This window comes from Rhamphochromis sp. 'chilingali' (assembly GCF_963969265.1).
Source record: "Rhamphochromis sp. 'chilingali' genome assembly, chromosome: 2".
Lineage (NCBI taxonomy): Eukaryota > Metazoa > Chordata > Actinopteri > Cichliformes > Cichlidae > Rhamphochromis > Rhamphochromis sp. 'chilingali'.
In genome coordinates this window covers 14,041,160-14,064,849 of record NC_137930.1, presented here as the reverse complement: position 1 = coordinate 14,064,849, position 23,690 = coordinate 14,041,160, and the positions used below count along the sequence as shown (strand labels likewise).

The 23,690-nt window shown below is 41.0% G+C and overlaps 2 protein-coding genes across 3 annotated transcripts in view; one reads left to right on the top strand and one right to left on the bottom strand.

Moving 5' to 3' along the window:
- Nucleotides 1–8,995, top strand: wdr41 (WD repeat domain 41). Its single transcript, XM_080870881.1, has 13 exons — nucleotides 1–357; nucleotides 2,417–2,532; nucleotides 3,480–3,528; nucleotides 3,637–3,765; nucleotides 3,864–3,926; nucleotides 4,421–4,532; nucleotides 4,634–4,696; nucleotides 4,783–4,887; nucleotides 5,430–5,614; nucleotides 5,713–5,834; nucleotides 7,600–7,685; nucleotides 8,153–8,286; nucleotides 8,368–8,995. The coding sequence occupies exons 1-13, from the start codon at nucleotides 310–312 to the stop codon at nucleotides 8,506–8,508; spliced, it is 1,353 nt and encodes a 450-aa protein (XP_080727007.1). The 5' UTR covers nucleotides 1–309; the 3' UTR covers nucleotides 8,509–8,995.
- Nucleotides 8,996–9,149: 154 nt separating this feature from the next.
- Nucleotides 9,150–23,690, bottom strand: part of pde8b (phosphodiesterase 8B) — a 57,484-nt gene continuing 42,943 nt past the window's right edge. For both annotated transcript variants that reach the window (XM_080870860.1, XM_080870859.1), the window contains 5 exons: nucleotides 23,315–23,532; nucleotides 23,045–23,183; nucleotides 22,229–22,396; nucleotides 21,905–22,034; nucleotides 9,150–14,963 (listed from right to left, as the gene is read on the bottom strand). In XM_080870860.1, coding sequence (XP_080726986.1) covers nucleotides 14,854–14,963; nucleotides 21,905–22,034; nucleotides 22,229–22,396; nucleotides 23,045–23,183; nucleotides 23,315–23,532 — 765 coding nt within the window. In that variant the 3' untranslated portion in view covers nucleotides 9,150–14,853. The remainder of the gene's footprint in view (nucleotides 14,964–21,904; nucleotides 22,035–22,228; nucleotides 22,397–23,044; nucleotides 23,184–23,314; nucleotides 23,533–23,690) is intronic.

Sequence of the window (23,690 nt, the reverse complement as noted above, 5' to 3'; positions counted from 1 at the left end):
GTCACATGAATGGTTTGTTGTGGTCGTGACTGAAAACCTTTTGAAACATGTAGCTGAAAACTGCAGTATTAACGTGACTCTCTCAGTTCTGGCGAAATTAAATTATCTGTCCAACAAACCGAAGCGTTACCCGCCGAAGCTTCCTCACAGTGAAAACGGCGAGAGGCTATTTCTGTGTGACGCTGGGGACTTTTCAGATAGAGAAGCTTGTAACGTTAGCTAGCTGCTTTGTTGTGCTTTGAGTTTTGGGTTCGTGTTCAGAGAAGCGTTTGTAAAAACTGGCTTTACTGTGTTTGACCGGCTGACGTCATGCTCCGGTGGATTCTCGGTGGTCGGGAAGCTCAGAGCTCAGCGGAGGTAAGCTGAGCCTGGGAGCTCGTGTTTGCAGCATACCTTGTTTGGAAATGTATGTGATGATTTTATGAGTCTACCTGTGTAACTTATGGAAATATGCTGTAATTTGTTCCATAAACGCTCCTCTCCTCCAAACTCCTCCAAAGACTCATGTATTCCAAAGCAGATTGTACCTCCATGTTCAGGAAGCCTGTCTCAGTATGTGATATAAATATCCACTAAATACAGGCGTAAACACTCACCGGTCACTTTGCTAGTTACACATTGCTAGTACTGTACTACTAGCAATGTGTAACGGACACCCTTTTACCTTTGTAGTGGTCACACACAGTTGCTGCCATCTTCCATTCCTTCACATCCCAATCCCATGGTAGACTGGGATTTGGTGACTGGAGACCATATGAGTACAGGAGCTCATTGTCATGTAAAAGAGACCATCTTAATGTGATCTGAGCTTTGTAACATGTTGTGTTCTGATGGAAGCAATCATCGGAAGATGTGTTCACTGGGGCCATGAAAAGATGGACATGGTCAGCAACAATACTCTGATAGGATTTGATGTTTAACTGTTGATCACTTGATACTGAGGAACCCAAAGTGTGCCAAAAAACTATCCCCGACACCGCATCTCTGTGAAGGTTCACAGTCATCCAGGTCATCCAGGCTCTTTTGACTATCCCCAGACCATTTTATCACCACCAGACAGAACTATTCCATGCTTTCAAGTTTTGTTTTGTTTTTTAACTCCCAAATTCTGACTTTACGATCCAAATTTTAAAGCAGAAATGGAGACTTATCAGACTGGGCAACATTTCATATCTGCTTCAAGGTTTGGTGTGTTGTGTCTTCAGAGGTGCTCTTCTACACGCCTTGGCTGTAATAAATGGTTGTTGGATTTGCTTTTATCCCCATTTTAGGTCAAAGCAGTCTGGCTGTTCTCCTTTGATCTCTGACTTTTTCACTGCTGTTCACTAGAAATTTTCTCATTGGACATTTCTCTGTAAACCCTAAAGATGGCTGTGCAGGAAAATCCCAGTAGATCAGCAGTTTCTGAAATAGTCAGACCAGCATGTCCGGCACTCCACGTTCACTCACTTAAATCACTTTTCTTCATCCTTCGCATGCTGAGTTCGAACTTCAGCAGGTTGTTTTTACCAAGTCCACCTGCTAATGAATGCACTGAACTGCTGCCATGTCAATGATTTATTCTGTATTTACTTTAACAATCCGTTAAAAAAGCAGTTAATAATAATAATAATAATAATAATAATAAAGTGATAAAGTGTTTTTTTGTTATTTTCAGTTTGATAAAAGACAGATAATTTCCTTGTTACTAAACTCAATGCTCAAAATATTTTATGCTGGCTTTATTCTCAAAGTAAGGCCAATATCAGAGATGTAGTATTTTAACATGGTGGTGTCAGACCATGCTTATACTTTGTGGACAGGACATAGACTGAAATGTATGATGGTTGCTGAGAAGCCCACTTACATTATGAAGTAGAACATGAATTACCTATATAATATGTATATCGCTAGCTATTCCAAAACAGTTTAGCCTATAAAACATAGGCCTTATCAGCTGTGTCAAAAAGGTATTTCAGGATAACAATGCAAAGTGCTTCCATAAGAAACCTGTAACAGGCACTAAATGTTAAGCACGTTCATGAGTAGTAACAATATCAGGGAAGTAATGAAACCCTCCACCCATCTTATTGTACATATGACAAAAAACTCCAACATATTGCCAGTTGGGATTTAAGTATGAGAAGCAAAACAACTCACTCTACAGCTGGTATATTTGTCATGTTTTTGATATAAAATCAGAATGCAGCGATGGCTATTCTTTTTTTGTAAGATGGGTAAAGTAACAAAAACAAAAGTGAATAAAAATATAAATGCCAATTTGTATCCCTTAAAAATATATTTGCTTAGAAGTACAAGTTTGCTTTCCACTTCTTTCTTCCCGTACTCTTGTCTTCCCTATCTACTCTCAGCCTCAGGGCTGGGTGTACAGCACCGCGGCCTGTTTGTCTCACTGCTTTCCCTCTTGTGTCTGCAGAAAAGCCCTGTGCTGTGCATTGGAGAGGAACAGCCCAAAAACTGCTTCACTGAGCTGCAGGTGCTGAAAGGACATTTTGACATTGTTCGATTTCTGGTGCAGATTGATGACTTCAGGTAAGCCGACCGCAAACGGCCCCCTCTCCCCTTCCCCAACCCTCCCTCTCGCCTCTCCTGCCCTCTCTTATCTCTCTTTCCCTCTATAACCTCTCTCCTCTCTACCCTTGGCTGGCCTCCATCCCACTATGATTGACAGGAGATCCTCACCTACAACAAACTTACAGAGCATGACAGGAGCCCAATCATCACCACTATGTGATGGTGTGTGCATGGTACAGTATAACCAAAGCCTTTTAATACTGTCCGTACACACACACACACACACACACACACACACACACACACACACACACACACACACACACACACACACACACACACACACACACACACACACACACATAAAGGTTTGCACCTGCTCTCCTCGTTTGCGCTGTATTGTGGAAGCATGCTACACACTGGGATGGCAGAGTGGACCTGCATAAGTGTAAGATTGGGATTTATACCCGACCTAAGTGTGTGTGTATGTCAGGGTGGAGGGGGGGTTGCTTTACGCCTGGTCTCCTCCAGTAATCACCTCCTCCTTTGGGTCTCGTCCTCTCTGCTCACAGGTCCACAGTTGGGGGCAAAGGCCAGAAAATTCTCTCCAGATTGCTTTTGAAGTCTGAAAATGTATCCTCAACACTTCCTCTCTTCTCATTTTGTCTCTGTTTTATCCGCTCATCCTGTCTGTTGGTTTTGGGAACAGGCAGTTTGGATGGTTCAGGGTCAGAAAGCAAGTAACGCGATAAGCCCCAGGACAGATGTATTTTTTTTTAACATTTCTCGGTGGAGATGAAGCTGCAGGAAATGATTCCTTGTATGAATAGGTTGTATCTGCAATTGACTAGTCGACCTGCTAAAGCAGAGTCCTGCCAGTCCTACAATTCTCAGCTGAGGGGCCAGTGTGACACAGGAGTCTAAATTCAAGAAATAACTCTTACCTTTCTTCTCATGTTACCCAGATGTGCCTCAGCAGGGGATGATGGCCTTGTTTTGGTGTGGAATGTTGAGGTAATATGCTGCCAGTTTTTTTTCTTTCTTTCTGCGTCTTGCGAAATTGCACACAGCACAGTGGGACTAATTGCTAATTGCTTTTATTTTTGCTTGTCCGATTGCTAGACTGGGGAGAGGCTGCAGGAGCTGAGAGGCCATTCTCAGCAGATAACAGCCATAACCACCATCACCTGCAAAAATGAAGTCACACTGAACACCTCGCTTATCACTGCCTCTTCAGACCGAAGCCTCAGTGTATCCTGAAACAATGCACACAAATGTACAGCAAGTGTTTCATGAGTAATTCATGACTTTGTGATTCAGGCTTGATTCTCCTTAATCCTGCATGTCAGCTGTGGGACCCTGATACAGGCAACAGGGTCCAGACCATTTCAGATCTTCATTCTTCTGTAAAGGTAGCAAAAAACACCTTTGAAATCCCTAAAAACACACACACACACATCTTGCATCTGTATTATCAGCTATTTATTTTTGGAAGTGAAAATGGAAAACTGTGTATACACAGTTTTAAAATGCGCTCCAATCCTGGATATACAAATAGTAAAATAATACCAAACTGCCCCACTGACATCTTCAACAGTGTTGTACAAATGTACTCATGATACAGCTTCAGTTGCTGGATCAAACCATCCAATTGTCTCTGTCGCTGCCTTCTTGTGAGAATTGGATGAATCCAGAATCTCAGTTTCTTCCTTTTCTTCATTAGAAACGTCAGGATCTGCTCATCATCTCTTGATGTTGGCATTTTTTTCCTTAGTGCCTTTCTTAAGGATGAATTTTCCACCAAATTATTTTGGTGTATATAGAAATTAAAAATCTAAAACAATTAAAAAAAAAAAAAATCTAAAATGATATTTCACATCCTGATCCAGCTGTGTGTCTGTCTCAGTGTTTGCTGGTGCTCGAGCGACTGTGTGTGTGGCTCTCTGGTGGGGAAGAACTATGCGTGTGGAATAGAGACTTTCAGCTGCAGTGTCAGCGACCCAACCACAGTGATACTGGTGAGAAAAAAATGTCCGTCGCACAACCACATTTTTACTGTTACACCAACCGTGCTGGCCGCTGACGCTGATCAATGTTTTTGTGTTTTGACGTGTCGAAGGAATCACTGCTTTGATTGAACTGCCGAAGAACTACATAGCAGCTGCCATGGATAAAAAAATAAGTAAGAGCACAAAATATGGTGCGGATGAACAGATCAGTAGATTAAAAGTGCGTTATTTGAAACAAAATATTCCTTTGTCTTTGCAGTGATCTACAGCTTGACAGTTTCTGCTGATTCCTCTCTGTCAGTGGCTGAGATCCGCTGCCTCTCCGACCACCAGGATCAGATCCGAGCTCTTATCAACGTCAATGGTCAGTCTGAAACTCGGTGTGTCTGTTTGATTTTTAAGCTGCAAAGAGACTGCATTTTGAACCCACAGACCGTGTAAAAGGTGGATGTAGCTACTGAAGATCTGTTTCAAAGGCTTGAGATTAGCGTTTTCACCCTTTGTTATCTTGATTTAAAAACTAAAAAAACTAAAACGGGTCTGACAAAGATGTGCGTGTCTCACTGTTAAACTGCTTTCTCACTGGCTGTCGACTTTCCAATCACCAGCCGTTAGCTAATTAGTGGCCACAGATAATCCTCCTTGGTGAAACATAGTCCAAGATTTACAAAATAGACTTCACTTTTTATCCGAGATGGCCCAAAATGAGGAGCTGAGACCGTGAACTCATTTTTACAGAGTATTTAAATCGGTAAGCTCTTTTCCTGTAGAGTCTCTAGGACTGTTTGCAGCCACAGCTGCCATCACCTGGTCACCAGGTTTGATACATTTAGAAGCTATGTCAACACTTTATTCTCACTGTGTTTGTAGCCCTGGACTCATGCCTTTTCCTCTTGTGTTCTTCAGACGGGCTCTTCGCCAGCGGGTCCCATATGGGTGAGTTGATCTTATGGAATGCGACTGAGTGGAACCTCCTGGCCTATGAACACATTCTCTGGGAGGAGTCTCAAGACTACAATCAGACTGAAATACGAATGGGGGCTCCTAAACCCAGCGAGATGTCCATTCAGCACCTGACCACCAATGGAAATGTGAGGACAGGAAAGGGCAGGATGGGCTTGTATACTGGGAATACTCTGTTGTTTTATTGTCATTTAAAATGAGAACTTTCTGTTTGTGTGTTTTGTAGCTCATCCTTGCTGCTGTGGGCAGCGGTCTCTACGTCTACAGTGTTCAGACCAGAAGCGTGGTGGCCTACAGAAAGGTTGCCCACGACTCTAATGTGTTACACACCATGCTGCTGTCTGACTGGTAAGATCTTACACCTTTTCTAAGACTTCTTTTTTTTACCCTCTAGAACACACACGGGCAAAATACTTTCTGAAAGGAAAACTAAACAACCCACCTAAAAATCAATAGCTGTAGCTTGGGCAGTTTGCACATGCACTCCACGGTGATCTATGCTTACTTGAATACATTCATAAAAAAGAAACCCTCAGAGCTCACTCTCTGGCTAGTATTAACTTTTAAAGGAATACTTTTGTATTTTGTATGTATTCATTTGGTTTTTCTTTGTTCTTTTGAAAAGTACTTGAGCGGTTTGTAGTGTAGTAAAAATCAGATAAGGGTAGCATGATGGAGTTTCTTTCAACTTGAAAGAAAGGCAGATATGAAATGAGGTCAAATGTAAAAAATGAAAAATCTTTATGTGGTACTTCCTACATGCTGACCATAGACACTACAGTTGTAAGAATCATAGTGTCTAAGTTATACCTGCTGTTGGTTGTGGTTGGGGTGACCCTCCAACTCACAGCTCATCTTCATAACCGAACAACTGCAGATCAAGATGGTTGAGTTGGAGTTTGTCCAACTGAAGGATGAGAGTCTGGTGATTGCTATGACGGCAACGTGATTAGATTACTTGTGGGGAAACGTTAGACACAAAGGATCAGTGAAAGCTTAGTACAATTTACTCAACTTTCAAGAGGGAGTGAGACTGACTCTATAGTAACATGTTCATGTTAGAGTAACATGTTCATGAGCAGTGACTGTTAGCCAAATTAATTCAGAGAAGCAGGTCAGCACTGTAATGTTATTAAAGTCTGAGTTAGCCGCAAAATTAAAAACAGTCTCAGTCAGGTTCATAGGTCAGGACATATTTTACTTAATTCTTAAGAGCATGTACAGTACCAGTCAAAAGTTACTTTTATCTTACCAAAGTTTGCTGATTTTACTTCTTGTTTTTTGTCCATGGTTTTATACAGGGCACCAACCAATTCAATAAGTCTTATTGTATAAAGGATCTAAATGTGCAAAATAAGTAGTAACTACAACTTTGAAATAAATGCGGTGGAGTAAATCTCTGAAAGCTGCAGGTATGAAAGACTGGGCTTGTAGACAGTTTAAAAAGATATCTTCCAAATATAAAGATTATGGAAAACTAAACAAGCAGTCATACAGTCAGCTGATGTTTTATCTTGTTCTTAACATATTGTCTTGCTGTGTGAAACAAACTTGTGGTGGAGCTGAAATAATTGCTTTTCCTCTGAAGTTGTTGAACAGGTGTTTTGATAAAGGACACTTTAATGGAGTTACAGGTGCTCAAATCAACTCCAGGCTGAAATATTTTCTCTCTTTCACTGAGTCAACCCTCATGTAGTTCAGCTGTAGCGCCAATACTGCCTTCCTGCTGTTTTCATCCATAACACTAAGGGAAGCCTCATTATTCCTGGTTTATGTAATGTTGAACCCTCATAGACTGAATCTTAAGGCTTTGTTGGCTTCTGTGCCTTCTCTACTGTGAATCAAGCTTCTGTTTATTATCTAAACATTAGTAGATTTATGCCTACAAGACAAGACGGCCACATGATAAATATGTAGGGAGTCATATCTTTCACTGATAAAAGATTTTTTTGGACAGCCATGAACCAGTGCATTTTTAATCAAATTTAATAATTAATAGTTTTGTTTTCAATATAATTATCTAGCAGTAAATCAGCCTGCGACTATTATTCAAATAGCTGTTGCTATGCAGACAATCTGTGTGTGTATGTGTGTGACACTGCCTCTGTTTTAGTGAGCTGATGTCCTGCTCTGAAGATGGCAGTGTGAGGATGTGGGAGATCCAAGACTTGCCTTTGCCGGCTGAACCAGCTACTTCAGGTGAGACACACACACACACACACACACACACACACACACACACACACACACACACACACACACACACACACACACACACACACACACACACTGCTAAAACTAGATTCCCCATGATCTATTACTTACTTATGAATAATTATGACTGGAAACTTTAAAGACTGAGGAATGTGTGTGTGGAGGTGGGAGTGCTGTAATGTTGGCCAGACGTGGTATTGTGTATATGAAATAAAAGTGGTGTGTAGCAGGTTAGCACAAGTCAGTGTTCCTGTCACATCATTATTATGACGTTTAGAGCAGACCTATTAGTTACTATTCTGACAGTCACGGTAATGCTGTTTTTAGCCTATCCTGTCATCTGTCATCTCTACCCGTAAACACAGAAAATAAATTTTTAACAGCAATATCATCAGCAACAAGTACAGTTTCCTTGGGTATCCTGTAACAGTAATTTTCTGTCCACGCGACAGGGTTCTTTGGGATGTGGAGTTTTGGCCGTTCAAACAAACAATCTGGGCCTCCTTCAAAGAAGGTTATAGACATTCCCAACATTAGGATGCTAGAGTTGACTGGAGATCTGATTGGACACTCAGGAGCAGTCCAGGTACATAAGGCTTAAACTAAAGTTCTTTCTTATAATTATGTAATGCCAGGGCTGCAGTAATGTCTTTTGGACTTATTTCAGATGTTCGTAAGTTTCACGGAGAAAGGTTTGGTTACATGCTCGGCGGACCACCTGCTCATTCTGTGGAAGAACGGAGAAAGACAGTCTCGTCTCCGCAGCCTGGCCCTTTTCCAGAAATTGGAGGAGAGGGGAGGACTTTGACATTTATGTCACTCGCTTTAAAAAAAAGTTGGGAGGTTGATGCTTAATGGTGTTCACAAATGATTTAAATGTTAGTGTAATGGTTGGTGTTTACATTTATTCACTTTGCCTTTGGACTGAAGATGTGTATTACCTTAAATTCTATAAACTGTCTGTAAATACCTCATCTTCCAAATGTAACAGTACTTTTGTTTCCACACTGGAGTGTTTGAGCACTGTGATGCTGACATAAGTCATTTTGTACCAAACACAGTCTGTTATGGTTTTACATTAGTACAGCCCAATTCAATTCCTGCTCAGGCTTTACTGTAGATATACATTTGTGCCTCTTCATGTTGTGTAGGTCTGCTTCCATGTGCCAAGAAGCACTGTTGTGATCATCTAGCAGTGCAATGAGAGGAAGGTTCAGCAGCTTATACGTGTAATCATTTGCACTATTGCTGTTTTTGTGTGTTTGTTTGGTTTTTTAATATAGTTTGACAATATGCTTTGTGTTTTTGAGAGTTATGAGAATGACAGTGCTTTAGCAGTGGCATCATTCGATAATGCTTGTATTTTTCAAAAATATTTTCCACACTATACATTATCACTTTTTAATTATTGCCATGATTATGCAGTGTGTCTGGAAAGTATTTGCAGAACAGGTTCCACATGTTTTTCCTGTTACAGCCTTATTCCAGAATAAATTGAATTAATTTTTACTTAAAATTCCACACATACTACCCCATAATGAGTGAAAAGAGTTGAAATTCTTGTGAATCTATGGAAACTAAAAAATGAAAATATAAGATTTATATAAGTATTCATGGCCTTTACCTCAGAAACTGGTATCGATGAAGAGATTGGGGGAAAAAAGAAACATATCTGCAGCATTAAAGGTCACAGTGAGCTCAGTGGCCTCCATCAACCATGAATGGAAGACATTTGGAACCACCAGAACTCTTCCAAGAGTTGGCTGCCTGGCCAGTCTCAGCAATAGTCAGGGAGTTCACCAACAACCCAATGGCCACTGACAGAAATCCAGCGTTGCTCTATGGAGAGAGGAAAACTTTCCGGAAGGACAAGTATTTTTGCTGCACTCTACCCAGGCCTGTATGATACAGTGACCAGATGGAAGTGATTGCTTAGTAAAAGCCACATGATAGTTCAGCTGGAGTTTGCCAAAAGGTACCTGAAGTGCTATCAGATGGGAGCCCTTCCTTTTTATCAGATGAGAAACAAAATTCTCCGGTCTGATGAAACACAGATTGCACTCTTTGGCCTGAATGCTAAGCATCATGTCTGGAGCATCAGGTCTTTTAGTTGCCCAACCAGAGTCCAGACCGGAACCCAAACATCTCTGGAGAGATCTGAAAATATCTGTGCGCCAACGCTCCCAACCAACATGATGGAGCTGCAGAGGTGCTGCAAAGAAGAAAAAAGAATGACAGAAACTTCCCCCAAAAAGGTGTGCCAAGCCTGTAAGGTCACACTCAGAAATACTTGTGGGTGTCAAAGACTTTTAAGCATTTTTTTCATTTGTCATTAAGGGGTGTTGTGTGTTAAATTATGTATGAAAATTAATATTATCCATGTTGGAATATGGCTGTTTCATGTGGAACAGATTAAGATGCTATTATTACTTTCCAGATGGACTGTAATATATATAAAATACAGAACTGGCACATTATTGCACTGATGGACTGATGGACATCAGTTTTATTGATGAGAGGAAAATTTGCAATTGATGAAGGATTTTCTTAAAATATAACAAGCTGTTATACAATCTGCTTCTGGCTCAGTAGATTCAAAGCAAAGTGTTCTGTCACTGGCTGTAGTCGAATGTAACTGAGCTCATCATATTCTGCTTCTTACTGCTCATGGAAAAGACTGTCTGACATTTAAATCTGAAATATTTAAATTGTCTGTGTGAATAGAAATCTTTATCGTATACTAGCAAAAATATCTTCTCATAGTCAGTGATAGCAGCTATGAAACATTCAGAGGTGGAACTGCTTTTCAAGTCACCTTGAAAAACAGCAGGAGCACATAACATCCACAATAACATCCACAATAAAAATGTATGAAAGCAAAATATGTAGAAAGCTAAAGCAAAAATAATATTGGCTTTAAAAATCTCGTAGTTGTACAAAACATAGGAAAAAGTCTTGGGAGCATCATCACCGACTCAGAACTGTAGCATAAAAGTGTGTATCACCTCTAGAACACCACTAGATGGAAGTCAAAACATAGAAATCCCCCCCACTGGAAAAAAGAGGCCAAATGTCTTCAGCGTGAATTTTGGTTGCAGAATTCAAGCCGAAGTAAAACTGCTTAATCAAAAACCACGAACGAGAGAGAGATGCTGACTCTGCAGCTCCTTCACACCTTTGTCAGCCCAATGTGGGCTTTATTTAATCAACACGTCAACTAAAGGACTTGATGCACTGCATCCTGATCACAACATGTTTTGTACAACATTATATTATATTATAAAAATACATCCCAGCTGTAGTTTATGTCAATTAATGTCTCACAGATCGGAGATGGTGGACAGTTTTAGTTAATTTTGGAATCTTTTCCAACAATTTTTAAAAAACATTAGTAAATACCTTTAAACAAAATACACATAACTTATTCAGTTAGATTTCAGGATGCTGGTAAGTGACTCCTTTTATTTTGTAAAGATGTATCGTTTAGATTTTGTCCTCCAACTTTTGGGAAGAAGGCAAACATTTCAGCTTGAAAGGATTCCTGTAAAACATCTTTGTGCCAAAAACGTAACAACTTTATATTGAAAGAACTTTTTAATTGTCTCTCACAATACAACTTTGTGTTTGACAGAAAACATCAAAATAAGACCAGAGAGAGCAAAATACATTAAACCTTTTCAACAAACATGGCGGCTCTTACGGAAAGCTTTTGTAACTACTATGCTTGAGGCAGTAACATCTTTGAAAACATTACAGTTCTCATGGCCAATGACCCTCATATTTTTCAAAAAATATTTTTCCGCACTCTATACTATCTATCAATCACTTTCTAATTATTGTCATGGTTGTAAATGATAGAAAAGATAGAACTGGCACGTTCTTGCAGTCACGGCCAACAGTTTTATTGATGAGAGGGAAATCGAAATCTTTGTAAGTGATGAAAGCGTTATGTCACCAGCTGTAATTGAATGTAACTGAGCTCATCATATTCTGCTTTTTACTGCTCATGGAAAAGACTGTCTGACATTTAAATCTGAAGTATTGTCTGTGTGAATAGAAATCTTCATCGTATACTAGCAAAAATATCTTCTCATAGTCAACGATAGCAGCTATGAAACATTCAGAGGTGGAGCCGCTTTTCAAGTCACCCTAAAAAACCCCGAACAAACATAACTTTGGAAATTAACAGCAACACATAACATCCACAATAAAAAGGTATGAAAGCAAAATATGTAAAAAGCAAAGCGAAAATAATATTGGCCGAGTATTTACAAGAACAGCAGATACATTAGGTAGTTTACAGTGTATTGCAACAATAGCAGAGCTACACAGTGAGACGTAACAAGATTAAGGCGTTGATTAAGACCTTCATCGTCAGCATAATGACAACATCAGTGTGAATACATCGAACATGGAGGTGAACAAACAAGGAACGTGCGTTTTATCCAACTGCACCTGGTTCAGCTTCTGTCGTTAAAAATCTCGTAGTTGTACAAAATACATGGAAAAAGCTTCGGGGGCCGTCAACACTGACTAACTCAGAACTGTAGCACAGACCGTGATGCATCAGGCCAAATATCCTAGTTTTAAAAACATCTAAAACACATATGGCTTTTCTTCTTTTTGTGTTTTTTTTTTATTTTTAGTTTGTTTTTGTTTTTATGTCTAGAGGAGGAAATGTTTCAACAAAAATACTTGTGTTCTGTAAAGATGACCAAAGAATAAGGCACCCTAAAGAGCTCTCTGTGCCTTTGGTTAATACTGCTTGATGTGCGTCTCCTGGATTACCACGCACATACTTGCACATGTAGACCAGCAGCTGAGCTGGAGAGTTGGGACAAGAACTGGTAATTACAGAAGTTCACCACATTAGTAGCCTATAGATATCTGGATATCGCCATTTTGATTTTTTGAATTTGTAAAATAATTTATTATGAAAGTCTTTTAAAGATTCTGCTGCTGGCAGTAGTGGATTCCAGTGCTGTTTTCACCTTCTGATATTAAAGCTTAACAGAGGTGATCTTAAATATCCAAGTCTAGTGACTAGTATTATTATAGTAGTATTCCATCCTCAGTCATAGTAGGATGAAATATAATACTAAACCAATTCCAGTCCAGCCACCTACACCCTTTCACTTTGTTTGCACTTTGTGGAGGCCACATTAAGTGCTGTTCCAACAAGCATTATGTGGTGGTGGGCTCTAGAGTCCGCAAAACACCAAGTGTGCACCTGTGCTGACTTACTCGCTACATGGAGGAAACACACTTACAGATAAGAAGGACTGTTTGAAGACTATCTCAGTATGAAAAACACTTTTGTGGAAGTTTTCTACATTTGTACATGTTTTTAAAAGTGCATCTGAATTTATTTGTTCTTATTTTTGTTGCAACAAATTCTAATAACAGAGAGCAGTATGTAAAATCACCATAACGACCTGGAGCATGTTAAAAATACCTGAATCAAACTGAAACACAACACGGCGTATTTTCCAATATGTCATGGACATATTAATACATTCATCTCATAGCGGCGCACATCTCCAAAGGAGCTGTTTGGAAGTACCTGTTTTCACCTGAGAAAGGTGAGGGCATCCCAGACTTTTTCCGCTTTATTTCTGCCCTCCTTCATAATTAACAGACTCTTCCACACAGTGGAAGTGCCAGATTGAAATTGGGCCTTTGTGTTGGTTTGATTTGATTCACGGACAACATGACAAATTTAGAGTCTACCACCTGTAGATGGAAGCCATATCATTCAAATGACACCCACCCCACCGAAAAAGGGGCCAAATGTCTTCAGTGTGAATTTTGGTTGCAGGATTCAAGCCTAAGTAAAACTGCTTAAGCAAAAAACACAAACGAGAGAGAGATGCTGGCTTTGCAGCCGTGCTTTTACAATCTAAACACGGTTTAGCAGCTCCTTCATCTGTTTGTCAGGTCAATGTGGGCTTCATTTCATCACTAAAAACATGTCAACTACAAAACCTGACACACTGTACCCCGACTAATTGCCAAGCATAGGCTCAAATAGAAAGCCAGTAACTATGTTGTTCAAATACTCGCAAGTCAATCATTTTTGGGGGGAGTGAAAATGTCTACAGTTAGTGTCACAAAGCTATGAGTGTAACATCTGGTAACTAAATAGCTCTGATACAGTGCAATTCTGTTCCTCCATTTGTTCGGACATGCAGGTTTGACAAGGATCTTCATTATCCTCACTAGCTGCTTTCACAGTGCACGTAAGATGGTGATGTAGAAGAAATGACAGTAGGTTATCAGGTGGCATTTTACAAGGTATTCTGCAGCTATATGATCTCAGGATCCAGCATTTGTCACAAAAATAGCCCTACAATCGGCAATCTGTGGACTGCACCCTGGTACATAGGTAAGTACTCCTGGAAGTGCCCTTTCTTTTAGATTTTGTCTGAACAGGGCAAATGGACAGGGATTGAAGGGAATTTGGTCCCAGACACAAGTCTCTACGTTGTTTCACAGCTAATGCAAAGATTAATTCCAGCTAAGCACCTTTTACTAGCTGGAACTGTGAAAAAGGAAGTATGGAGATTTGCACTCGCTTGTACTAAAATGCATGCCCAGATCACTTCAGATTCTTGTTTTCAGTCAGTGCCTCTGGCAATTGTCACGTTTTACTTTCCATATTTCTTTTATAGCAGTATACAGATACAGAAAGGAAATATTTGCTTTAAAGAAAACTTCCAAAAGCAAAGTCAACAAAAAGGGAGTTCAAAATGTAAGATGTCATGATTAGCTAAAGTGCAGGTTTCTGTTGTATTACACTGTATGGTACAGATTGTCAGGTGACCTATCAGGTCCACACTGTACCATGGAGGTGCTATCAAGATATACTTTAGGGGGACATAAAGTGGCAACAGGGAGACAGCCTCCAGTGACCACCTGTTCTCTACTGGTACCACCTCCAGCTAGAACCATACAAGAGGCTGTGATTTGAGATGGAAACGGCATATCTGTGTTCTTCCGATTATAAAATTTTCAGGCCGTATCCAGGAACCCCTGAGAGGTCACGGACTTCTGTCAAATCCCAGCTGAAAAGAGTAACTGTTCCACCGCAGGGCTTCATTCACTGTCCTACCCTGCTTGGAGTGATATATGTAAGGAGGGGATGTGGACTCGGTCACGAAGGAGGCGGAGGACGTAGACTCTTACAGTTCATCTCATCCAAGGTCTTCCAGTATTTGTAGTTCTCTGACAGGTGCTCCATTAAGCCAGGAAGAGTGGCAAAGGCTGCAAGGAGACACATTGAAGTTGGTAGAATTAAAAACAAACATGGCTACACAGATGTGTGTTGTTAGGCAGATTTCAGTCATAGTTAGTAACTAATTATAAATTCAAACCATTAAATCATTGAAATAATATTGCACAGATCCTCTTGGTTTCACCAAAATAGCTCAGACAAAAGACAGTGGACGATATCCTGTGATATCTGGCACCAAAGTGTGAAAGGCAGGAGATAAAACCGTCCATGGTTTGGACTTGATTTTCCATTACATCCCACAATTTCTCAATCAGAACATTTGTAGGCCAAATCATCATCTTGACTTCTTTGTAATCTTCCTCAAACCACTTTTGGACAGATTTGGTGTGTGTAATAGGTAATGTGCGCAGTGCCTTTTTCTCATAGTCCCATGGTTTTCCAGGTAAGCAGTTCATCTAGCTGTCCATGTGACGAAAAAGAAACATCACATTTCTCATACACGGCCATTACTTTATGATCCAGTTCGGACATTGATGGCATATTTGGTGATTGATTAGGTAAGCATGAGCACTCTGACTGGTCTGCACTTATATAGCCCCACACACATTACTCTGACACCTTTGTCATACAAGCAGAATTAAGAAATGACCAGACAGACCAGCCTTCACTCCCCACAAGCATGAGTTAGTGTTTGCCGCCAGTGACCACGTCACTGATTCACTGGTTTTTTGTCCATGGTTTGTTTTTTGGCACTGGGATCTAAACAATAAATACCAGGGACACAACAAAGGAACTGCTGTTTCGAAACCTTCTGCCTTCCAGCCTTCACAAATCAGCCCTTGTCACAGACTCTTGGATACTTCACACAAGCTGAGAGACTATTTATTGACACCCCTTCAAGATTCAAGATTTACTTTATTGTCATTCAGCACTACCTCAAAGACGCAATGCAGAATGAAATTACGTAGCACAAGCTTACATAAAGACATATAAAAATGTCAATAGAGTTAAAAAAAAAAGGCAAATTTAATAATTAAATAAATAAATACATATAAAGTCAGTGGTACATATTTAAAAAGCACAAATAAAAAAACAATTCAATTACTGCAAAAGAGAAATGCTGATTGTTGACCGATTGGTAGAGTATAATAATCTAGAGAACAGAAGCTGTTTTTGTGCTGTTCAGCAGTTCGATGGCTGGTGGAAAGCGCCTGAGGTGCGACCTGCACCTCAGGCTATGATACCGTCTGCCTGAGGGCAGAAGTGAGAACAGGCTGGGGTTGGGGCGGAAGGTGTCCCTGATGATGTTTTTTGCTCTGGATAAGGAGTGTTGTTTGGCTGGACCCTCAATAGATGGCAGTGTGACCCTAATAGTCCTCTCAGCTGATCTCACCACTCTTCTCAGGGCCTTTTTGTCTGAAGCACTGCTGTTCCTGTGCCAGAGAGAGATGCTGCTTGTCAACACACTCTCAATGGTGCCTCTGTAAAAGGTGGTGAGAACCCTGGCAACCTCCGGTCACTTAGGAAAAATGTCTACTCTCTGACTAGTTGGCAAATAGTTGTTGGAGGTTGTTGTCAGTTACTGGAAATGGACAACATCAGCCTTCAGCATTAAAAGCTTCAACCAAAGGTGCAAAGGGTGCAACTAGAAGGCATTCTGGTTGTCCTCAAAACTCTTTACAGTATGATTAGTGTCTTTGTAGTGTTTGCAGACAAATCCATGTCAATCAAAGCATTATCAGAGTGCTTTTTATAGCTATGTGCAATTTCTTGCTAGCAACTGGCAATAACCTTCAGCAGCCGGTTGTGGAATACGCACTTTTCCTAGCCATTTCTGGTTACCAGTGGGTCACTGAATGGTCTCTTGGCCTGCACAGCTGGGGCATTAGCAATCGCTTTCACAGCTACTGCCAGCAACCGCACGCAACTGGTCTCGGTATATGTTTTTTTCCCCAAGTGACTGGCCTCTAGGCCCCTATCCCTGTGTGACTGAAGCCTAAGACTGCAACTAAAAAACTTACTGTTCCCGTTGACACTGTAGTTTTTATTCATTTCACCTGATAGTGGTTTTAAAAAATGTGAAACATATATGGTGACAGATGACAGCTGGCAAAAGATTAAAGGGACACCTGCAGACATAGCCTGGTTGGTCATATGTCTCATATCTATACAAGTAATTTTAATGTATCAAGTCTCAAAATATCAGATTATTCAAAGAACCATGAATAATCCCAGTAGAGAGAATGCAACAAACACATATGTAAATTATATTTTCAAAAAACAAAACAAAAAACAAAGTAACAAACAAACACACACACACAGACACACAAAAACAGGAAATCAGGGATAAACACCTACATTTGCCACTGACTTCCTGTTATCATTCCACACGGACTGTTAACATTTGTAAGCAGGCTATGTGCAGTCAGTTTGTGTACAGTTGCTAATGCTACATAGACTCTACAATGGTTCTCCCACATTAAAGGTCAGCTGGGGCTCAAAGGTCTCTCTGCCTCTCTCTCTCACACACACACCCACAGCCTGAGGCACCACAGCTTCGGCTTGTGTTGTTTACATCCTTGTTTCCGGCCTTGTTGATGAGCCACACTGCATCTGTGGAACTAACAATGACCCCTGCCTTGTCCTGACAGTGACCCTGGTGAATTGAAAGAGGCTGCATGTGTGTTTTAGTGTTTATGTGCAAGTGAAGTTCTGCTCGGCTGCTTGTCGAGTGATTGTAGCCAACCCTTCCACCCTCATCCCTGCCACTATTTCCCTGACTTCCACTCCCCTGATACTCTTGTAATTTCTCCTGATCCCACTGGCGTTTGGAATCTTTCCGTGACATCAGAGCTGACAGTAAACAAGCTGCCTCTCGGGGAGACTATGCTAAGAGGGGAATTCAGTGGGAATGGGGAACTAGTACAAGCAGCATACTATCCCGTTCCACTCATCATCACTTTCTCTCACTATCTCTTTCCTGTCATTTTCTCTCTTGCAATCTACTAAGAAAAAAATCACTGACGGCAATAAAAGAGGCCAGGAGTCAAGATGGCACTGTCAGAGGTTTTGTTTTAGTTGGACTGAAATGCCTAATTGTTTCAATTATTGCATTTGAGTTATGGAACAAACTGGAAATGTGGGAAGTGATTCAGAGGTCTTAACCCAGACTGGTTTAGTGTCCCCAAAGAAAGGTTACACTGAGCAGACACAACATTGCAGTAAGTAACATTAATCATGTTACAATGCAATTTCCTGTTGGGACAGGGTAGGTCCTGGCATTCATGCGGATGTTACTTATCCCCCTATCCAAAATCAAGTGGGATAATGCGCCCCACCACATGCACAAATACAGCTTGAGGAACATTAGAGCTGACCATAAGGCTGTAGCAGGAAGCAAGATTAATAGGTTAGTGAGCTACGACGAGCTTGGAGGTAGAGTCTTCTGTGTCATGAAAGTGGCTCCCTTTCTACCTGGCTAAATCACTATGGTAACTTATGCTGAACAGACAGCTGGAAGAGTCACGTTTTCATTAACGCTTTTATTTTCAGCATATTTTCTCTGGTAGGTGAATAAGTTTTACATGTGCAAGCTGTTAAGCTCTACCTTACTAATGCAACAAATGAAGCCCAGCTGTAAAGTTAGAGGAGAGCAAACTGTTCAGTGATGATAACAAACTGGAGCAAACTGCACTCATAGTAATGATTTTGTGCAGCAGAAGAGTTATATGTGAATGCGCTCAGATCCTGAAAACTAAAACCTGGCTTAACAGAGAAAGAAACCATTAATACATAAATCAGCAGCCATTTGAAGATATTAATGGAGGAGCTTCTTTAAACTGAAATCAAAGCAAGTAGGGATGGGTATCGTTTAGGTTTTATCCGATACCGGTGCCAAATCGGTACTTTTGAAACGGTGCCGGTGCTCAAACGGTGCTCGAACCGGTGCTTAAAGAATGGAGAACACAAACTTTGTCCAAAAACCTCTCATGTTCAGCTGGTTTTTTTTGTAAAAAGATAACAATGTTAGCCTTTTCTGCAGCTATGTGGCATATATGGCATCACTCTTGGCTGGAAGCAGTGCTTAAACAATGGAAAAAACACAAACTTTGTCCAAAAACCTCTCATGTTTAGCTGTTTTCCACTTTTTCTTTGGTCATTTTAGCCTTTTTGGCCAGGGTGAAGGGAGTATCTGCCATCAAACAAGAAGACAGCCGCATGTAGCTATGATGATGTTTGCTAGTTCACCTTACATGCATTAATGTAATAACGTGGTTAGCCTACTCAACGTAAATTACACACGAACAACATGAAGCTACTCACGCAGAGAAGAACGGCTGCTGCTGCCATCATCATCCGTCATCATTTCTGCTACACTGGCAGGGCTAGGGGCCAGGACTCTATTCTTCGGGTTTTTGGGGGATGTTGCTCCGGGTCCGATAACTGGCAACCCACCCAACGTGCACGGTGTGAGGTCTCGCAGCAAGCTATCAAATACGGCGCATTTCTTGGCTTTTAAAAAAAACGCTATGCGTCGCCAGCTGTTTAATCGGATTCTTGGTGTTACCTCCTTTGACAGTATCACAGTATCAGCTTAAAGCACTTGTTGCAGGCTGCTGAGTTTGCATATTTTGCTGTGAAGTACAGCCAGACTTTTGACCGCTTCGCCTTGGACATTTTTAATCTGTAGCTCTGCTCTAACAGAACGTACGTACCTGGCCCCGCCTACTATCCTCGGAAACGTAAAATGATTGGCTAGAAGTGTATCACAGCTCAGGAAAAAAAAGCACCGAAATAAAGCACCGAAATGTGCGCTGCTTTTCGGTCTGGTTACTACCGTTTATGTCAGAACCGGTGCCATCATGGCACCGGACACCGGTACCCATCCCTAAAAGCAAGGTTTATGGTTCAAACAGAAATCATCATCTAGGCTGATGAGCCGAGCCACTGCAGTCTTGCTGTTTTGGAAAAGGATAACTGCAGGACCCTGCACACTCACTGGCTATCAATTTGTGATTGATCCGTTGTTAGCATAACCTGGATAATTCTCCTTTTTCTGATCCAGAAAAATTAAATTTTTCCTGTTTTAGAATCCTGAGCCACAGTATTTCCTAATAATAATCATATTTAAGAAAATGTATATGTTTTATTTCAACATGACCTGACACTTGTGACTGACCACACAAAGTTATTAGGAAAGTGTCTACTGAGATCACAGCACACGAGAGCAGAGGGCTGTTTTCCCATGGACCTCTATGTTACCAGAAGTTGTTTTGCGGAGGCGTTGCATCCTATTGACCACGGACCGGTTTATGTCCGACAGTATTTTCACGGACCGGCCTTTAAGGTGTCGCGGATAAATACAACAAAATAGAACCAGTACCGGTACAAAAAAAATAAGATTTATTCATAACACACGGGAAAAGACCCAGGGAAACCGAGTTAACGATAACGCTGTCAAGTCGAAGCCTTGCAGGCTCACAGTTTTGTATTATTATTTGATTCATTCAAAGCACCTTCAGGCAACTGTTGTTGTGATTTATTGCAAGTTATTAGGGGCTTGGCTTTGAGTGACAGGTGGTTGCTGTTTTGTCTTGTTTGGTATATAAATTTACAGTTTAGGATTTTCAGTCGCCAAATTTAGTGTTCCAGTTAATATCAAGCTGATTTATGGATGCAGCTTTCTATTCTTTCACTCAAATCTGGCCTTTTCTGGCATCCCAAAAACGAACAAACAAAAGAAAAAAAACCCTTTTATGTCATGGTCTGGGTGTGTGGCTGTAAAATTCCTGAAGGTCTGGACCTCCCTGGTATCCACCCATGGGCAGGGCCTACAGCCTCCCTCACCTGAAGCTGATTGAGGCAATCAGGTTGGAGATTTAAGCTGCTTGCTGACACTGCTTCCTCACTAGTTCGTCAACTACCCTATTTACTCCAGGAAATTCCAGCACACTGAACCACTCATCTTGGAAATCTGGTTAACCCGCCTGCTTTCAGAATCATCTCCTTGCCTCACCTGCCTGCCCTTGCACCACCTCGGGACCTTCACCGCTCAGGACAGCTGCCACACACCACCAAACCCACCTGGACCGCACCACCTCTCCTTCAACGCTTCCATCTCCCACCTGCACATACGTACCTAATCACCAGCCAGCTGCTGTTGCTTTCTTGGACCTGTCCCCTTGCTTATCCCTCTCCCCTGACCAAGACCCTCACGCCCCATGTGTCAAGCCTTAAGTCAGGTACTATCGTAAATGTCATTTTTGTGCTAGTTGATAAACCTTTGTTAAACCCTTTCCTCAGCCTCCGCTTTGGGTTTTCTGCACGTGGGTTTGATTTTTGGTACTCGGCCTCCGGCCGTTTTGTGACATTTTAAATGGTGGTCTATGAACCAGTCAGCAACTGTCCAGCTTATATTACTAGTTTTTGACTTTGTCACAGTCTTTATTTTGCAATCTGAGCAAATCTCACCAGTTTCTGTTGATGACAGTGTTGTCGGGAATGCATTTTCTTTTTATCAATCTCACATCCACAGATGTATTTAGAAACAAGAGAACAAGACTGCTTGGACTAACAGAAGCAGGCTGGTAACTTTAGGACATTTAGTAAAGATTGCAGTCACATGTAGAATGTGAAACAATTATCACTTCAAGAGAAAAGATGTGAAAGATCATTTGGGAAATGGTCTGAGTGAAAGCATTAGAGGAATCCTTAGCAAGCAAATGGCTTCTTATAGAACAACAGTTACTTTTGTTCTGTGAAAGTAAACATTTAAACTTGTTAAGCAGCAAGTCCCAATCTATGATTTATGATCCTGACCTTTTAGCTGCACAGTCAGACTTAATATGTGTGTAAATATAATACTCCACTCTATTGAAATGGAAACAAAGAAGAAAATGACTAAGAAGACTGTGTGGAAAACCACCCCTGAGAGAGAAACACAGAACACAGTTGAATTTTTTGCTCTTACCATCCCAGGCGTCAAACATATCAGTGATGAAGTAGTCTATGAAGGAAATCTGAGATTTGGGGACACTGCAGGTGTTCCTGTCGAAAACGGGCATCACCACTGGCAGCCCTTGTCTCTTCTCCTCATCTGTCTGCAGGGAAACACACATAATTCAATAAACAGGGAGCTTAGACGGCAGGAGGCCATTTATCTAATAAAGTATGCAAAGTGATTAAGCAAAAACAAATAAAATTAAATGAACAGTTAACTATCTTCACAGTAATGATTCTGTTCTAAGCTTTAAACCCGCTATTAAACTAAGCTGTTTTACTGATGCTCCCACACCTGTGCAAAGTACTCCTCAGAGATCCGTCCAGCCCACTCGATGCAGAGCTCGAGTGGTCTGCAGGGGTTTGCCACATCTGCACACTTGATCAGCATCCTCTTTATCAGCAGACGATTCTCTGGAGAGTTTCTGATGTTGGCCTGACCCTCACAGTCACTGTTCACGCTCTGTGGGAAAGACACAGCAGATATAACCATCTGGGACATCCAGAAAAATGAAGGACATAAGACACACAAACACATATACTGAGACATATAGTCTCATCACATATCTGTTTTGTAACTCTGATTTCTAATAACTTCCTGGAACGTTTCCTGGAAAGAGCTAATGTGGAACCATTTGTATTGTTTGCAAAAAAAAAAAAAGAAAAAGAAAAGTAAACCAAACAGGAAGTGTTGCTCTTTTTCTCCCCAGGCCTTCATCCTTCGGCAGACTAAGCAAACTACTGCTGACCAGTTAATCAAATTTTAATCTCAGTCACAGTTTCCCCCTCCAGTATTCAATGCATGAGGTTTTGGGAGTTTTTGCAGCAAAAGAATGATACAAATTAAAACTAATCAAATTTAAAATTGATATTTCATTTCTTGTCCTTCATAAACACTCCAGTTTCAAAGATTAGAACATTCTGGCTACAATGAGTTCATATTTCAGGCTTTATGGGGTTAACACATATATAATAGTCGAGATAAAACAATTAATTACAACAATTAATAATTCTTTCTTTTAAAAAGTTTATTACATTCAGTATTTTTCCAAAATGTATACACCTTATTATTTGCTCTTACTGAGTGTCTCTGAAGCTATCTGACACTTACACTCGTGCTGGTCTCCTCTATGGCAGCCATTGGCTTGTTGATACTATTCACAAATTTGCTGACGTGTTCAAAGTGTCTGGTCATCTCTGTGGCCAGCACCATGTCTATGATGGCCTGTCGCAGCGTTCGGAACTGAGTCCTGTATGCAAAGGGTAAAATAAAATCAGCATCTATTCACATTCTGCATTGTTGCTGCATGCTAATGTAAATCAGCTGTGACTAAGAAGAAAACAAAAAGAAAAAAAAAGCAGGTGTGCTGCTTCTACTGACCTGTCGATGTTCTTGAAAATGTTGCTCTTGCTGTCACGGACAGTGAGCTGGAAGGCGAGGGCTGCGTGGTGGCTCTCCAGAACGGCCGTGTCATTGTAGAGTATGGCCAGTTCACTACCTGCATTACACAAGAAGGAGTTGGTCCTGCCTGGGTGGTCCACATCGTGGACTGCTGCTGCTATCAGTGCTGCCACCTCATCCAGCTGGTCCAGACTGCTCTGAAGAAAACAGTGGAAACAAAAGGCCACATCAGTACTGGACTGCTCTGCATATATGGATGCAAGAACTTGCTGGAATAGGTCCTGGCATCTCTGTTTAGATTGCTCCCCTCGTGTTCCAAAGCCAGTAGCAGAAAATGATGGATGGATGGATTTTA